We start from the raw sequence: 14517 nt of genomic DNA, 5'->3' as shown, positions 1-14517 counted from the left end.
GGGTATGACTTGGTTGCCATCACGGAAACGTGGTGGGACCACTCTCATGACTGGAGTGCTGCAATGTCTGGCTATAGGCTCTTCAGAAGGGACAGGCAGCACAGAAGGGGTGGTGGTGTGGCTCTCTATATTAGAGAGTGTTTTGATGTTGTGGAACTTGAGGCTGGGAATGATAAGGTTGAGTCCCTATGGGTTAGGATCAGTGGGAAGGCCAACAAGGCAAGCATCCTGGTGGGGGTCTGTTATAGACCGCCAAATCAGGATGAGGAGACGGATGATGAGTTCTACAGGCAGCTGGCAGAAGTTGCGAAATCGTCAGTGCTTGTTCTCGTGGGGGACTTCAACTTCCCAGATATATCCTGGAAGCACAACACAGCCCAGAGAAAGCAGTCTAGGAGGTTTCTGGAGAGCGTGGAAGATAGCTTCCTGATACAGCTGGTTAGTGAGCCTACCAGAGGAGGTGCCCCGCTAGACCTTCTGTTCACAAACAGAGAAGGACTGGTGGGAGATGTGGTGGTCGAGAGCTGTCTTGGGCAGAGTGACCACGAAATGGTAGAGTTCTCTATTCCTGGCGAAGTCAGGAAGGGGACCAGTGAAACCGCTGTCTTGGACTTCCAGAGGGCTGACTTTGAGCTGTTCAGGACACTGGTTGGTAGAGTCCCTTGGGAGGTGGTTCTGAAGGGCAGAGGAGTCCAGGAAGGCTGGGCACTCTTCAAGAAGGAAATCCTAATGGCTAAGGAGCGGTCTGTCCCCACGTGCCCAAAGATGAGCCGGTGCGGAAGAAGACTGGCCTGGCTGAACAGAGAGTTGTGGCTTGAGCTTAGGAGAAAAAAGAGGGTTTGCAATCTTTGGAAAAGAGTGTGGGCCACTCAGGAGGACTATAAGGATGTTGCGAGACTGTGCAGGGACAAAATTAGAAAGGCCAAAGCTCATCTGGAGCTCAATCTGGCTACTGCCGTTAAAGATAACAAAAAATGTTTTTACAAATACATCAACACAAAAAGGAGGACTAAGGAGAATCTCCATCCTTTACTGGATGCGGGGGGAAACTTAGTTACAAGAGATGAAGAAAAGGCTGAGGTGCTTAATGCCTTCTTTACCTCAGTCTTTAGCGGCAAGACTGGTTGTTCTCTGGATACGCAGTACCCTGAGCTGGTGGAAGGGGATGGGGAGCAGAATGTGGCCCTCATAATCCACGAGGAAATGGTTGGTGACCTCCTACAGCACTTGGATGTACGCAAGTCAAGGGAGCCGGATGGGATCCACCTGAGGGTACTGAGAGAACTGGTGGAGGAGCTGGCCAAGCTGCTTTCCGTCATTTATCGCCAGTCCTGGCTATCAGGGGAGGTCCCAGTTGACTGGTGGCTAGCAAACGTGACACCCATCTACAAGAAGGGCCAGAGGGTAGTCCCGAGGAACTATAGGCCTGTCAGTTTGACCTCAGTGCCAGAGAAGCTCATGGAGCAGATTATCTTGAGTGTCATCACGCGGCACTTACAGGGCAACCAGGCGATCAGGCCCAGTCAGCATGGGTTTATGAAAGGCAGGTCCTGCCTGACGAACCCGATCTCCTTCTATGAAAAAGTGACATGCTTAGTTGATGAGGGAAAGGCTGTGGATGTGGTCTACCTTGACTTCAGTAAGGCTGAAAGTAAAGATTTGTGGTGAATGGAGTCAAATCCAGTTGGAGGCCGGTCACTAGTGGCGTCCCCCAGGGCTCAGTACTGGGGCCAGTCCTCTTTAATATCTTTATCGATGATCTGGATGAGGGGATCGAGTGCACCCTCAGTAAGTTTGCAGACGACACCAAGTTAGGTGCATGTGTCGGTCTGCTCGAGGGTAGGAAGGCTCTGCAGGAGGATCTGGATAGGCTGGACCGATGGGCTGAGGCCAACTGTATGAAGTTCAACAAGGCCAAGTGCTGGGTCCTGCACCTGGGGCACAACAACCCCAAGCAGAGCTACAGGCTGGGAGATGAGTGGTTAGAAAGCTGCCTGGCAGAGAAGGACCTGGGAGTATTGGTTGATAGTCAGCTGAATATGGGCCAGCAGTGTGCTCAGGTGGCCAAGAAGGCCAACAGTATCCTGGCTTGCATAAGAAGCAGTGTGGCCAGCAGGTCTAGGGAAGTGATTGTCCCCCTGTACTCGGCTCTGGTGAGGCCGCACCTTGAGTACTGTGTTCAGTTTTGGGCCCCTCGCTACAAGAAGGATGTCGAGGTGCTCGAGAGAGTCCAGAGAAGGGCAACGAAGCTGGTGAGGGGTCTGGAGAACAAGTCTTACGAGGAGCGGCTGAGGGAGCTGGGGTTGTTCAGCCTGGAGAAGAGGAGGCTCAGGGGCGACCTTATCATACTCTACAGGTACCTTAAAGGAGGCTGTAGTGAGGTGGGGGTTGGTCTATTCTCCCACGTGCCTGGTGACAGGACGAGGGGGAACAGGCTAAAGTTGCGCCAGGGGAGGTTTAGGTTGGATATTAGGAAGAACTTTACTGAAAGGGTTGTTAGGCATTGGAATGGGCTGCCCAGGGAAGTGGTTGAGTCACCATCCCTGGAGATCTTTAAAAGACGTTTAGATGTTGAGCTTAGTGATATGGTTTAGTGAAGAACTTGTTAGTGTTAGGGCAGAGGTTGGACTAGATGATCTTGGAGGTCTCTTCCAACCTAGACGATTCTGTGATTCTGAGGCCAGTGGCTTTGCAGGGCCCTGCGCAGGGCCAGCTCTCAGCACTGGGGTGGGCTGGCCATGGCCCTGCTGCGCTGAGCTGGCCTGGCTGGGCTGGCTGCTGCCTGGTGCTCGGGTGAAGGTCACCTCCTGGGGCTTATTACTAATTGCTAATGGCTAATTACTGTCCTTCAGGACAACAATGGCTAATTACTGTCCTTCAGGACAACAAGTGGCAGAGAGAAAGCACGTTGAGTGTCTGCCAGGGACAGAGAAGATGGAGGCCCCAGTGCCTGTTGCTCTGGCTGCACTAGGACAGGCAGAACAGCAGACAGGCGCCTCTGTGGGCGTGACTTCTGCTTCTTGCTGTGGGATGGGGTGGGCCCATCTCCTCCAAACCCCTGCCTCTCCCTTTCAAGGAGGATCGGGGCTGTGGCATGGAGGCAGTGACCTGAAAGTCCTGGGAGGGTGCCAGGATCACAGCCCTGAGCTCTGGGGCTCAGCAGCAGCTCTACCTGCCCTAGCATGTGCTGAGGTGAGGAAAAGGCCAAGGAGGAGGACATGAGCAGGATCCCCAAGCCATAGGAAGAGAGCAGTGAGAGCTGACATGGGGGAACACCAGGGAAAAGCTCTTGCAAGTCCCTCTTGCAAGTGCTCTTGCAAAGTCTTGCATTTCCACACTTACATTTCACTAAGAGTGGAAATATTTATGACCTTCACTTCCCTATGCCAAACCAGTAATTCGGTGCTTAAAATTCAGTTGAATTCTCTAAGCTTGATAACCTGTCCCTGTGAAAGTAGTCAGTGACCTGCTTTTATTTCAATCCAGGACTTTCCCACTGTTGTCCTTCCCATTATCTCCCTGGTACCGCTCGGAGTAAGGGCAAGGGGGTGAGCTGGCTGTGGGGGTTCCTGGCTGCCCAGCCGTGGTGAGCCCTCCACACCTTAATTCCCTTTTCAGCAAAGGACCATTGAGTGGTCATACTCTGGGAAGCAGTGCTCCTCTTGGCTGGGGTGGTCTAAACGGGCTCCCTTGGGCCTTCACCATTGTCACTGTGTCACCATCATTGCTTTGATGGACACATGAGGGCCATAAAGCGGTTCATGGTCTCTCAGAAGGGGGAGTGCAGCGCACAACCGGGGGTTCAACCCTACATAGTGAGAGGCCAGAGGCTTTGCAGGGCCCTGCGCAGGGCCAGCTCTCGGCACTAGGGTGGGCTGGCCATGGCCCCGCTGCGCTGAGCTGGCCCGGCCGGGCTGGCTGCTGCCTGGTGCTCGGGTGAAGGTCACCTCCTGGGGCTTAGCTCAGCTCGGGGAGGGCCACCTCATCCCCGCTGTCCCTGCATCACAAACGTTGCCATGGCTGAGCGCTGATGTCACAACAGCTGGGGAGGGATGACAACGCGCATCACAATCGGGGGCGGGCTATATAAGTGGGGCTGAGCGAGGCTGGCTGCCATTTTGCCGTGAGCTGACGAGCGAAGAGGGACAAGCTTGAGCTGGGAAGGTGGAGCAAGGGGACCGTGAGTGCGGTCCAGCCGATCTTCCTCATGCCAGCCAAGTTTGGCTCTCTCTGGCAAGTCATAGGCATGGCTGATGCCTGGGTACTGAGCTTATTCCCCAGCCCAGAAGCCTTCTGGGCCTTCTGCTGCTCCCTGTGGCTCCTGCTGCTGGCGTTTGCCTGCTTCTCCATGATGCCCAGGGCCAAGCCGCAGGTAGGAGTCAGGGCTGGTGCTGAGGCACGCCCTGCCTGGGACGGGAGGCCGTGTCCCAGCCAGGCCTGGCCAGCCTGGGCCAGGAGGCTTGGGGCAGGCACAGGCCTGGCCCTGGCCATGCCCTGGGTTTGTGGATGCCGCTGAGGCTGCTGGGGACTCCCTCTCACCTGCTGCTTTCTGTGTCCATGTAGGAAGGGAGGACGAGGAGGCGCCGTTACAGAAGAAACCAGGAGAACTGCAGAGGTGAGCAGCCCTGGGCAAGGGCAGGTGCCCTGCAAAGACACCGCCTGGCTACATGTGCCAGCTGCCCTACCAGGGGCTCCCAGTCCACTGACTCTCTGTCTTCTCTGCCAACAGTTTGGGATGTCCATGACTCTTCACAGCCCTCAAGAAAGCCGTAAGTGGAGCCATTCCCCCTGGAGCGTGACAGCCTTCTCTGGTCAACCCCACCAAAGGAGGTCCCACTAATGCTGTGCTTTGCCCCTCCACAGATGTCCCAAGCACCCGGAGCTGGATGGTGTGCCTAGATTAGCCCAACTGTTCAACACGATCCTCGAGGACCTCAACAGATACATTGAAATGTGAGGCCACTGAAGAGGGGATGGGAAGGGGAGAAGGGGATGGAGTAGCGGACATTGTCAGGGGAAAAAGACGGGGGGAGGACACAGGGAAATTTGCAGATCTCAAGTCTGAGGGGCAATGCCATTACAGAGGCAATGGATTTACCAGCAAAGTTCAGAGCCTGACAGTGTTCCTCACTTGTCCTGAACTTCTGTACTCAGCGGGTAGGGAGGGAGCCATTGGCACACACTGATTTGGACCCCACGGCAGTAACACTGCCGGCCAGATCCTCTGAGGCAGCAGTAGAGCCCTGAAGTGCTCAGGAGTCCTGGACTCAGCCTTTCCCTCCTCCTCCTCCTCCCACAGGTACAACTTCGAGATTACTGAGGGCACTGATGACTCCCTCAGTCCCATCAGTACAACGGAAACCAGCTCCTCTTCAGGGATGTCTCTGTCTTCTGGGAGAAAGAACTCATGCACTTCTGTCGTCAAAATGGGAGCCCCCTGCTCTTCGAAGGCCTCTCTGTCATCTTGTAGCAATGTATCCCTCACTTCCGTTTTGGACATGGAACCCTGCTGCTCTTCAAGGGACTCCCTTTCCGCTTGGAGTGACAACTCCCTCGCTGCCATTGTGGCAACAAAAGACAGTGGCTCTTCAGAGGCCCCTCTGACCCCATGCAAGGACGACTCCCACACTTACACCAGGGTGAGTGAAGGTGCTTCACAGCTGTCACTCACAGCTCTTCTGGACGGAGCAGACATGGTTCAAGCTTCCACGGTCCAGCCTTGTCTGCTTCCCAGTACTGTCCCAGAGGAGCAGCATGACATGGGCACTCACCCATCCTGCACGAAAGAGGTGGCCAGCTGCCACAGGGCCGACAGAGTGCAGCAGCAACAGAAACAACTCCGGGACCAGCAGGGTGCTCCCACCCCACCTCCACTGGTGCCTGATTCCCAGTCCAGGGAAACGGAGGTGCAACAGAAACACCTCCAGGACCAGCAGGGTGCTCCCACCCCACCTCCACTGGTGCCTGATTCCCAGTCCAGGGAAACGGAGGTGCAACAGAAACACCTCCAGGACCAGCAGGGTGCTCCCACCCCACCTCCGCTGGTGCCTGATTCCCAGTCCAGGGAAACGGAGGTGGAACAAAAACACCTCCAGGACCAGCAGGGTGCTCCCACCCCACCTCCACTGGTGCCTGATTCCGAGTCCAGGGAAACGGAGGTGCAACAGAAACAACTCCAGGACCAGCAGGGTGCTCCCACCCCACCTCCACTGGTGCCTGATTCCCAGTCCAGGGAAACGGAGGTGGAACAAAAACACCTCCAGGACCAGCAGGGTGCTCCCACCCCATCTCCACTGGTGCCTGATTCCGAGTCCAGGGAAACGGAGGTGCAACAGAAACAACTCCAGGACCAGCAGGGTGCTCCCACCCCACCTCCACTGGTGCCTGATTCCCAGTCCAGGGAAACGGAGGTACAACAGAAACACCTCCCGGACCAGCAGGGTGCTCCCACCCCACCTCCACTGGTGCCTGATTCCGAGTCCAGGGAAACGGAGGTGGAACAAAAAGAACTACAGGACCAGCAGGGTGCTCCCACCCCACCTCCACTGGTGCCTGATTCCCAGTCCAGGGAAATGGAGGTGCAACAGAAACAACTCTGGGACCAGCAGGGTGCTCCCACCCCACCTTCACTGGAGCCTGATTCCCAGTCCAGGGAAACGGAGGTGCAACAGAAACAACTCCAGGACCAGCAGGGTGCTCCCACCCCACCTCCACTGGTGCCTGATTCCCAGTCCAGGGAAACGGAGGTGCCTTTACCACATCAAGAAACCCAGGAGACCGTGCACTGCCTTGCCCCAAGAAGGAAAGAAGAGGTGAAACTGGAGCTGCCGACTGATGGGGTGGGTCCTCAGCAGCATAGCCCAGCCTCAGTTCCTCAAACGCCTCAGCGACCACCAAAGCCTAATGTGATAGTGATTCCCATGGTGAAGGACATACCGTTCCTGGATGAGGCTGTGAAAAGGCAGCTGGAGCGTCACATTGTAAAAAGGCAGATACAGCGGCGCTTTGGACTGCCAACAAAGGTCCTGGCCTATGAGAAGGACTTCTTAGAACCTATCCTGGAGCAACAAGAATCCCAGCCCCTGTCTTTGCAGAGGTGCATTGGGCAGCCCTACCACTCACCCTTCCAGAATCGGGACAGGTGCACCACAAAGTCAGCAGTGTGTCCCCCTGGCCTGCAGCAAGAGTCCGCAGCCCGGAAGAATACATGCACACGAGGGACACAGACACCTGCCGAGTCTGTGCCAGCAGCTATTCCAAGAGTGGCACAAGGGATGCCTCAGAAGGATGGGAAGAGACCACACTGGAAAAGAGAGTCTGGAGGAACAGCCAGAAGCAGCAGCATGACCAGCAAGAAGACCTTGCCTTGCACCAAAAAGAAGGATCAGGGCTCTGGGACAGAAAGTGATGGTCAAGGTACTTCCCCTTCCATCCAGGAAGAGCAGGCACCGCCACTGAGCAAGGGAGCTCCCCAGGGGCAATCAGAACAGGACTGTGTGAGCCCCACCATCTCCACTGAGACACAAGAATTGCAACTGGAGAAGAATGTTCCCACAGGAGAAGCAGAGCACTCCCAGGAAGGCCAGAGTGGCATCGGTGGGGATGTGGGGACACCTGAGCTGCCATCCAACAGGACATCTCCTTCAAGAAGTAGTCCCCCACAGACACAACATTGCTCTGATGGGACACCCTCAGCTCTGCCAATGCCTCAAGACTCTGCTGGGACCAGTATTCTGACCCCCTACCTGGAAGAGCTGCTCATGACACTCATGGACTGCTACACGGCCAGAACGGCTGCTGAAAACCTGCAGAACCAGCTGCTGGCTTTATGGCTGGAGAAGAACTCAAGCACGGACCAAGCAGCAAAGCACCCCGTTGCCTCACCACGCAGAAGACCAAAAGAATCACAGAAGGGCAAGAGGCACACCCAGGGTGGAGCTGGCTCCAGGAGACCCTGCCCCAAGTGCAGCAGTTCCCTGCACCACAACCTGCCTGGCAGCGTTGGCTCCCAGCCTTCAGCTCCATCTGAGGCTGCAACCCCAGGTGCAGGAAGAAACAGGACAGCAGGAGAGAGGCATCCACCCAAGGAAAGAGCCAAGAGGAAGCAGGGCCAGAAGGTGACTGCTGCTGACACCCAGCAGCCGGAGGGGATCCGTGTGTACAGAAAGTTGATACTGATCCCTCCAGTTGAGGAGGAGAGGCTTCCATCCCAGCGAGCCCCTGCCTGGACCCTGCCATCAGGAACATGGCAGCTCCCCAGACATGCAGCAGCCAGACACAGGAATCATAGGGCAGAGACACCACCTCTGCCAGGCAGCCTCTGCTGTGTGCTCACCCCCATCCTCCTTTGCCTTCAGTGTGCCTGGGACACGCTCCGAGATGCAGGCAAGGCCCTACTTGCCCGCATCAAGAAGTGAGGTGAGGAGCCTCACGGGAAGAGAACCAACGCTGGAAAGCAGTCTCACCACGGGATTAGGGGATTGCTCGGGCTTCCTGCAGAAACAGAAAGCTGCAGCCATCCCTGCCTGGAGCCACCAGGGAGCAGGAGCTCTCCCAATAAATGTGTCTTTCCAAGCAACCTCATGTGCGTTTCTTCTTTCCTTTGGAGGAGCAGAGGCACCATTCCCTGCTCACTGCTCGTACCTGCTTGCATGGGCAAGGTGGGCAGCTCTGTTAGCACCTTCTGGAGGAGAGGCCAGGACTAGGATGGCGCTCCAGGTACCTTCCAGGTACCTGAGAGCAGGGACATAGGGCTGGCCTTCCACCTGAGGCCTTCAGAGGCAGCGTGGGCTGCCCCCCTCCCTGGAAGTCCCCTGCACACCACAGCTACGGTTTGGGTCTGGGAGCAGTGTAGGTCCTTCAGGACAACAAGTGGCAGAGAGAAAGCACGTTGAGTGTCTGCCAGGGACAGAGAAGATGGAGGCCCCAGTGCCTGTTGCTCTGGCTGCACTAGGACAGGCAGAACAGCAGACAGGCGCCTCTGTGGGCGTGACTTCTGCTTCTTGCTGTGGGATGGGGTGGGCCCATCTCCTCCAAACCCCTGCCTCTCCCTTTCAAGGAGGATCGGGGCTGTGGCATGGAGGCAGTGACCTGAAAGTCCTGGGAGGGTGCCAGGATCACAGCCCTGAGCTCTGGGGCTCAGCAGCAGCTCTACCTGCCCTAGCATGTGCTGAGGTGAGGAAAAGGCCAAGGAGGAGGACATGAGCAGGATCCCCAAGCCATAGGAAGAGAGCAGTGAGAGCTGACATGGGGGAACACCAGGGAAAAGCTCTTGCAAGTCCCTCTTGCAAGTGCTCTTGCAAAGTCTTGCATTTCCACACTTACATTTCACTAAGAGTGGAAATATTTATGACCTTCACTTCCCTATGCCAAACCAGTAATTCGGTGCTTAAAATTCAGTTGAATTCTCTAAGCTTGATAACCTGTCCCTGTGAAAGTAGTCAGTGACCTGCTTTTATTTCAATCCAGGACTTTCCCACTGTTGTCCTTCCCATTATCTCCCTGGTACCGCTCGGAGTAAGGGCAAGGGGGTGAGCTGGCTGTGGGGGTTCCTGGCTGCCCAGCCGTGGTGAGCCCTCCACACCTTAATTCCCTTTTCAGCAAAGGACCATTGAGTGGTCATACTCTGGGAAGCAGTGCTCCTCTTGGCTGGGGTGGTCTAAACGGGCTCCCTTGGGCCTTCACCATTGTCACTGTGTCACCATCATTGCTTTGATGGACACATGAGGGCCATAAAGCGGTTCATGGTCTCTCAGAAGGGGGAGTGCAGCGCACAACCGGGGGTTCAACCCTACATAGTGAGAGGCCAGAGGCTTTGCAGGGCCCTGCGCAGGGCCAGCTCTCGGCACTAGGGTGGGCTGGCCATGGCCCCGCTGCGCTGAGCTGGCCCGGCTGGGCTGGCTGCTGCCTGGTGCTCGGGTGAAGGTCACCTCCTGGGGCTTAGCTCAGCTCGGGGAGGGCCACCTCATCCCCGCTGTCCCTGCATCACAAACGTTGCCATGGCTGAGCGCTGCTGTCACAACAGCTGGGGAGGGATGACAACGCGCATCACAATCGGGGGCGGGCTATGTAAGTGGGGCTGAGCGAGGCTGGCTGCCATTTTGCCGTGAGCTGACGAGCGAAGAGGGACAAGCTTGAGCTGGGAAGGTGGAGCAAGGGGACCGTGAGTGCGGTCCAGCCGATCTTCCTCATGCCAGCCAAGTTTGGCTCTCTCTGGCAAGTCATAGGCATGGCTGATGCCTGGGTACTGAGCTTATTCCCCAGCCCAGAAGCCTTCTGGGCCTTCTGCTGCTCCCTGTGGCTCCTGCTGCTGGCGTTTGCCTGCTTCTCCATGATGCCCAGGGCCAAGCCGCAGGTAGGAGTCAGGGCTGGTGCTGAGGCAGGCCCTGCCTGGGACGGGAGGCCGTGTCCCAGCCAGGCCTGGCCAGCCTGGGCCAGGAGGCTTGGGGCAGGCACAGGCCTGGCCCTGGCCATGCCCTGGGTTTGTGGATGCCGCTGAGGCTGCTGGGGACTCCCTCTCACCTGCTGCTTTCTGTGTCCATGTAGGAAGGGAGGACGAGGAGGCGCCGTTACAGAAGAAACCAGGAGAACTGCAGAGGTGAGCAGCCCTGGGCAAGGGCAGGTGCCCTGCAAAGACACCGCCTGGCTACATGTGCCAGCTGCCCTACCAGGGGCTCCCAGTCCACTGACTCTCTGTCTTCTCTGCCAACAGTTTGGGATGTCCATGACTCTTCACAGCCCTCAAGAAAGCCGTAAGTGGAGCCATTCCCCCTGGAGCGTGACAGCCTTCTCTGGTCAACCCCACCAAAGGAGGTCCCACTAATGCTGTGCTTTGCCCCTCCACAGATGTCCCAAGCACCCGGAGCTGGATGGTGTGCCTAGATTAGCCCAACTGTTCAACACGATCCTCGAGGACCTCAACAGATACATTGAAATGTGAGGCCACTGAAGAGGGGATGGGAAGGGGAGAAGGGGATGGAGTAGCGGACATTGTCAGGGGAAAAAGACGGGGGGAGGACACAGGGAAATTTGCAGATCTCAAGTCTGAGGGGCAATGCCATTACAGAGGCAATGGATTTACCAGCAAAGTTCAGAGCCTGACAGTGTTCCTCACTTGTCCTGAACTTCTGTACTCAGCGGGTAGGGAGGGAGCCATTGGCACACACTGATTTGGACCCCACGGCAGTAACACTGCCGGCCAGATCCTCTGAGGCAGCAGTAGAGCCCTGAAGTGCTCAGGAGTCCTGGACTCAGCCTTTCCCTCCTCCTCCTCCTCCCACAGGTACAACTTCGAGATTACTGAGGGCACTGATGACTCCCTCAGTCCCATCAGTACAACGGAAACCAGCTCCTCTTCAGGGATGTCTCTGTCTTCTGGGAGAAAGAACTCATGCACTTCTGTCGTCAAAATGGGAGCCCCCTGCTCTTCGAAGGCCTCTCTGTCATCTTGTAGCAATGTATCCCTCACTTCCGTTTTGGACATGGAACCCTGCTGCTCTTCAAGGGACTCCCTTTCCGCTTGGAGTGACAACTCCCTCGCTGCCATTGTGGCAACAAAAGACAGTGGCTCTTCAGAGGCCCCTCTGACCCCATGCAAGGACGACTCCCACACTTACACCAGGGTGAGTGAAGGTGCTTCACAGCTGTCACTCACAGCTCTTCTGGACGGAGCAGACATGGTTCAAGCTTCCACGGTCCAGCCTTGTCTGCTTCCCAGTACTGTCCCAGAGGAGCAGCATGACATGGGCACTCACCCATCCTGCACGAAAGAGGTGGCCAGCTGCCACAGGGCCGACAGAGTGCAGCAGCAACAGAAACAACTCCGGGACCAGCAGGGTGCTCCCACCCCACCTCCACTGGTGCCTGATTCCCAGTCCAGGGAAACGGAGGTGCAACAGAAACACCTCCAGGACCAGCAGGGTGCTCCCACCCCACCTCCACTGGTGCCTGATTCCCAGTCCAGGGAAACGGAGGTGCAACAGAAACACCTCCAGGACCAGCAGGGTGCTCCCACCCCACCTCCGCTGGTGCCTGATTCCCAGTCCAGGGAAACGGAGGTGGAACAAAAACACCTCCAGGACCAGCAGGGTGCTCCCACCCCACCTCCACTGGTGCCTGATTCCGAGTCCAGGGAAACGGAGGTGCAACAGAAACAACTCCAGGACCAGCAGGGTGCTCCCACCCCACCTCCACTGGTGCCTGATTCCCAGTCCAGGGAAACGGAGGTGGAACAAAAACACCTCCAGGACCAGCAGGGTGCTCCCACCCCATCTCCACTGGTGCCTGATTCCGAGTCCAGGGAAACGGAGGTGCAACAGAAACAACTCCAGGACCAGCAGGGTGCTCCCACCCCACCTCCACTGGTGCCTGATTCCCAGTCCAGGGAAACGGAGGTACAACAGAAACACCTCCCGGACCAGCAGGGTGCTCCCACCCCACCTCCACTGGTGCCTGATTCCGAGTCCAGGGAAACGGAGGTGGAACAAAAAGAACTACAGGACCAGCAGGGTGCTCCCACCCCACCTCCACTGGTGCCTGATTCCCAGTCCAGGGAAATGGAGGTGCAACAGAAACAACTCTGGGACCAGCAGGGTGCTCCCACCCCACCTTCACTGGAGCCTGATTCCCAGTCCAGGGAAACGGAGGTGCAACAGAAACAACTCCAGGACCAGCAGGGTGCTCCCACCCCACCTCCACTGGTGCCTGATTCCCAGTCCAGGGAAACGGAGGTGCCTTTACCACATCAAGAAACCCAGGAGACCGTGCACTGCCTTGCCCCAAGAAGGAAAGAAGAGGTGAAACTGGAGCTGCCGACTGATGGGGTGGGTCCTCAGCAGCATAGCCCAGCCTCAGTTCCTCAAACGCCTCAGCGACCACCAAAGCCTAATGTGATAGTGATTCCCATGGTGAAGGACATACCGTTCCTGGATGAGGCTGTGAAAAGGCAGCTGGAGCGTCACATTGTAAAAAGGCAGATACAGCGGCGCTTTGGACTGCCAACAAAGGTCCTGGCCTATGAGAAGGACTTCTTAGAACCTATCCTGGAGCAACAAGAATCCCAGCCCCTGTCTTTGCAGAGGTGCATTGGGCAGCCCTACCACTCACCCTTCCAGAATCGGGACAGGTGCACCACAAAGTCAGCAGTGTGTCCCCCTGGCCTGCAGCAAGAGTCCGCAGCCCGGAAGAATACATGCACACGAGGGACACAGACACCTGCCGAGTCTGTGCCAGCAGCTATTCCAAGAGTGGCACAAGGGATGCCTCAGAAGGATGGGAAGAGACCACACTGGAAAAGAGAGTCTGGAGGAACAGCCAGAAGCAGCAGCATGACCAGCAAGAAGACCTTGCCTTGCACCAAAAAGAAGGATCAGGGCTCTGGGACAGAAAGTGATGGTCAAGGTACTTCCCCTTCCATCCAGGAAGAGCAGGCACCGCCACTGAGCAAGGGAGCTCCCCAGGGGCAATCAGAACAGGACTGTGTGAGCCCCACCATCTCCACTGAGACACAAGAATTGCAACTGGAGAAGAATGTTCCCACAGGAGAAGCAGAGCACTCCCAGGAAGGCCAGAGTGGCATCGGTGGGGATGTGGGGACACCTGAGCTGCCATCCAACAGGACATCTCCTTCAAGAAGTAGTCCCCCACAGACACAACATTGCTCTGATGGGACACCCTCAGCTCTGCCAATGCCTCAAGACTCTGCTGGGACCAGTATTCTGACCCCCTACCTGGAAGAGCTGCTCATGACACTCATGGACTGCTACACGGCCAGAACGGCTGCTGAAAACCTGCAGAACCAGCTGCTGGCTTTATGGCTGGAGAAGAACTCAAGCACGGACCAAGCAGCAAAGCACCCCGTTGCCTCACCACGCAGAAGACCAAAAGAATCACAGAAGGGCAAGAGGCACACCCAGGGTGGAGCTGGCTCCAGGAGACCCTGCCCCAAGTGCAGCAGTTCCCTGCACCACAACCTGCCTGGCAGCGTTGGCTCCCAGCCTTCAGCTCCATCTGAGGCTGCAACCCCAGGTGCAGGAAGAAACAGGACAGCAGGAGAGAGGCATCCACCCAAGGAAAGAGCCAAGAGGAAGCAGGGCCAGAAGGTGACTGCTGCTGACACCCAGCAGCCGGAGGGGATCCGTGTGTACAGAAAGTTGATACTGATCCCTCCAGTTGAGGAGGAGAGGCTTCCATCCCAGCGAGCCCCTGCCTGGACCCTGCCATCAGGAACATGGCAGCTCCCCAGACATGCAGCAGCCAGACACAGGAATCATAGGGCAGAGACACCACCTCTGCCAGGCAGCCTCTGCTGTGTGCTCACCCCCATCCTCCTTTGCCTTCAGTGTGCCTGGGACACGCTCCGAGATGCAGGCAAGGCCCTACTTGCCCGCATCAAGAAGTGAGGTGAGGAGCCTCACGGGAAGAGAACCAACGCTGGAAAGCAGTCTCACCACGGGATTAGGGGATTGCTCGGGCTTCCTGCAGAAACAGAAAGCTGCAGCCATCCCTGCCTGGAGCCAC

At 56.9% G+C, this 14517-nt stretch overlaps 1 protein-coding gene across 1 annotated transcript in view; it reads left to right on the top strand.

Annotated features, from left to right (window-relative positions):
• Window positions 1–14517, top strand: part of LOC308193673 (uncharacterized protein) — a 109761-nt gene that overhangs the window by 86179 nt on the left and 9065 nt on the right. Inside the window, exons 7-13 of the mRNA XM_080588605.1 lie at window positions 4564–4615; window positions 4730–4769; window positions 4864–4953; window positions 5300–5639; window positions 10546–10751; window positions 10846–10935; window positions 11282–11621. Of these exons, the coding sequence (XP_080444731.1) occupies window positions 4952–4953; window positions 5300–5639; window positions 10546–10751; window positions 10846–10935; window positions 11282–11621 (978 nt within the window). The 5' untranslated portion in view covers window positions 4564–4615; window positions 4730–4769; window positions 4864–4951. The remainder of the gene's footprint in view (window positions 1–4563; window positions 4616–4729; window positions 4770–4863; window positions 4954–5299; window positions 5640–10545; window positions 10752–10845; window positions 10936–11281; window positions 11622–14517) is intronic.

Source organism: Anser brachyrhynchus, assembly GCF_964034855.1.
Source record: "Anser brachyrhynchus genome assembly, chromosome: 3".
Lineage (NCBI taxonomy): Eukaryota > Metazoa > Chordata > Aves > Anseriformes > Anatidae > Anser > Anser brachyrhynchus.
Note: the sequence above shows the minus strand (reverse complement) of the source record. Positions and strands in the feature narration are given on the sequence as shown.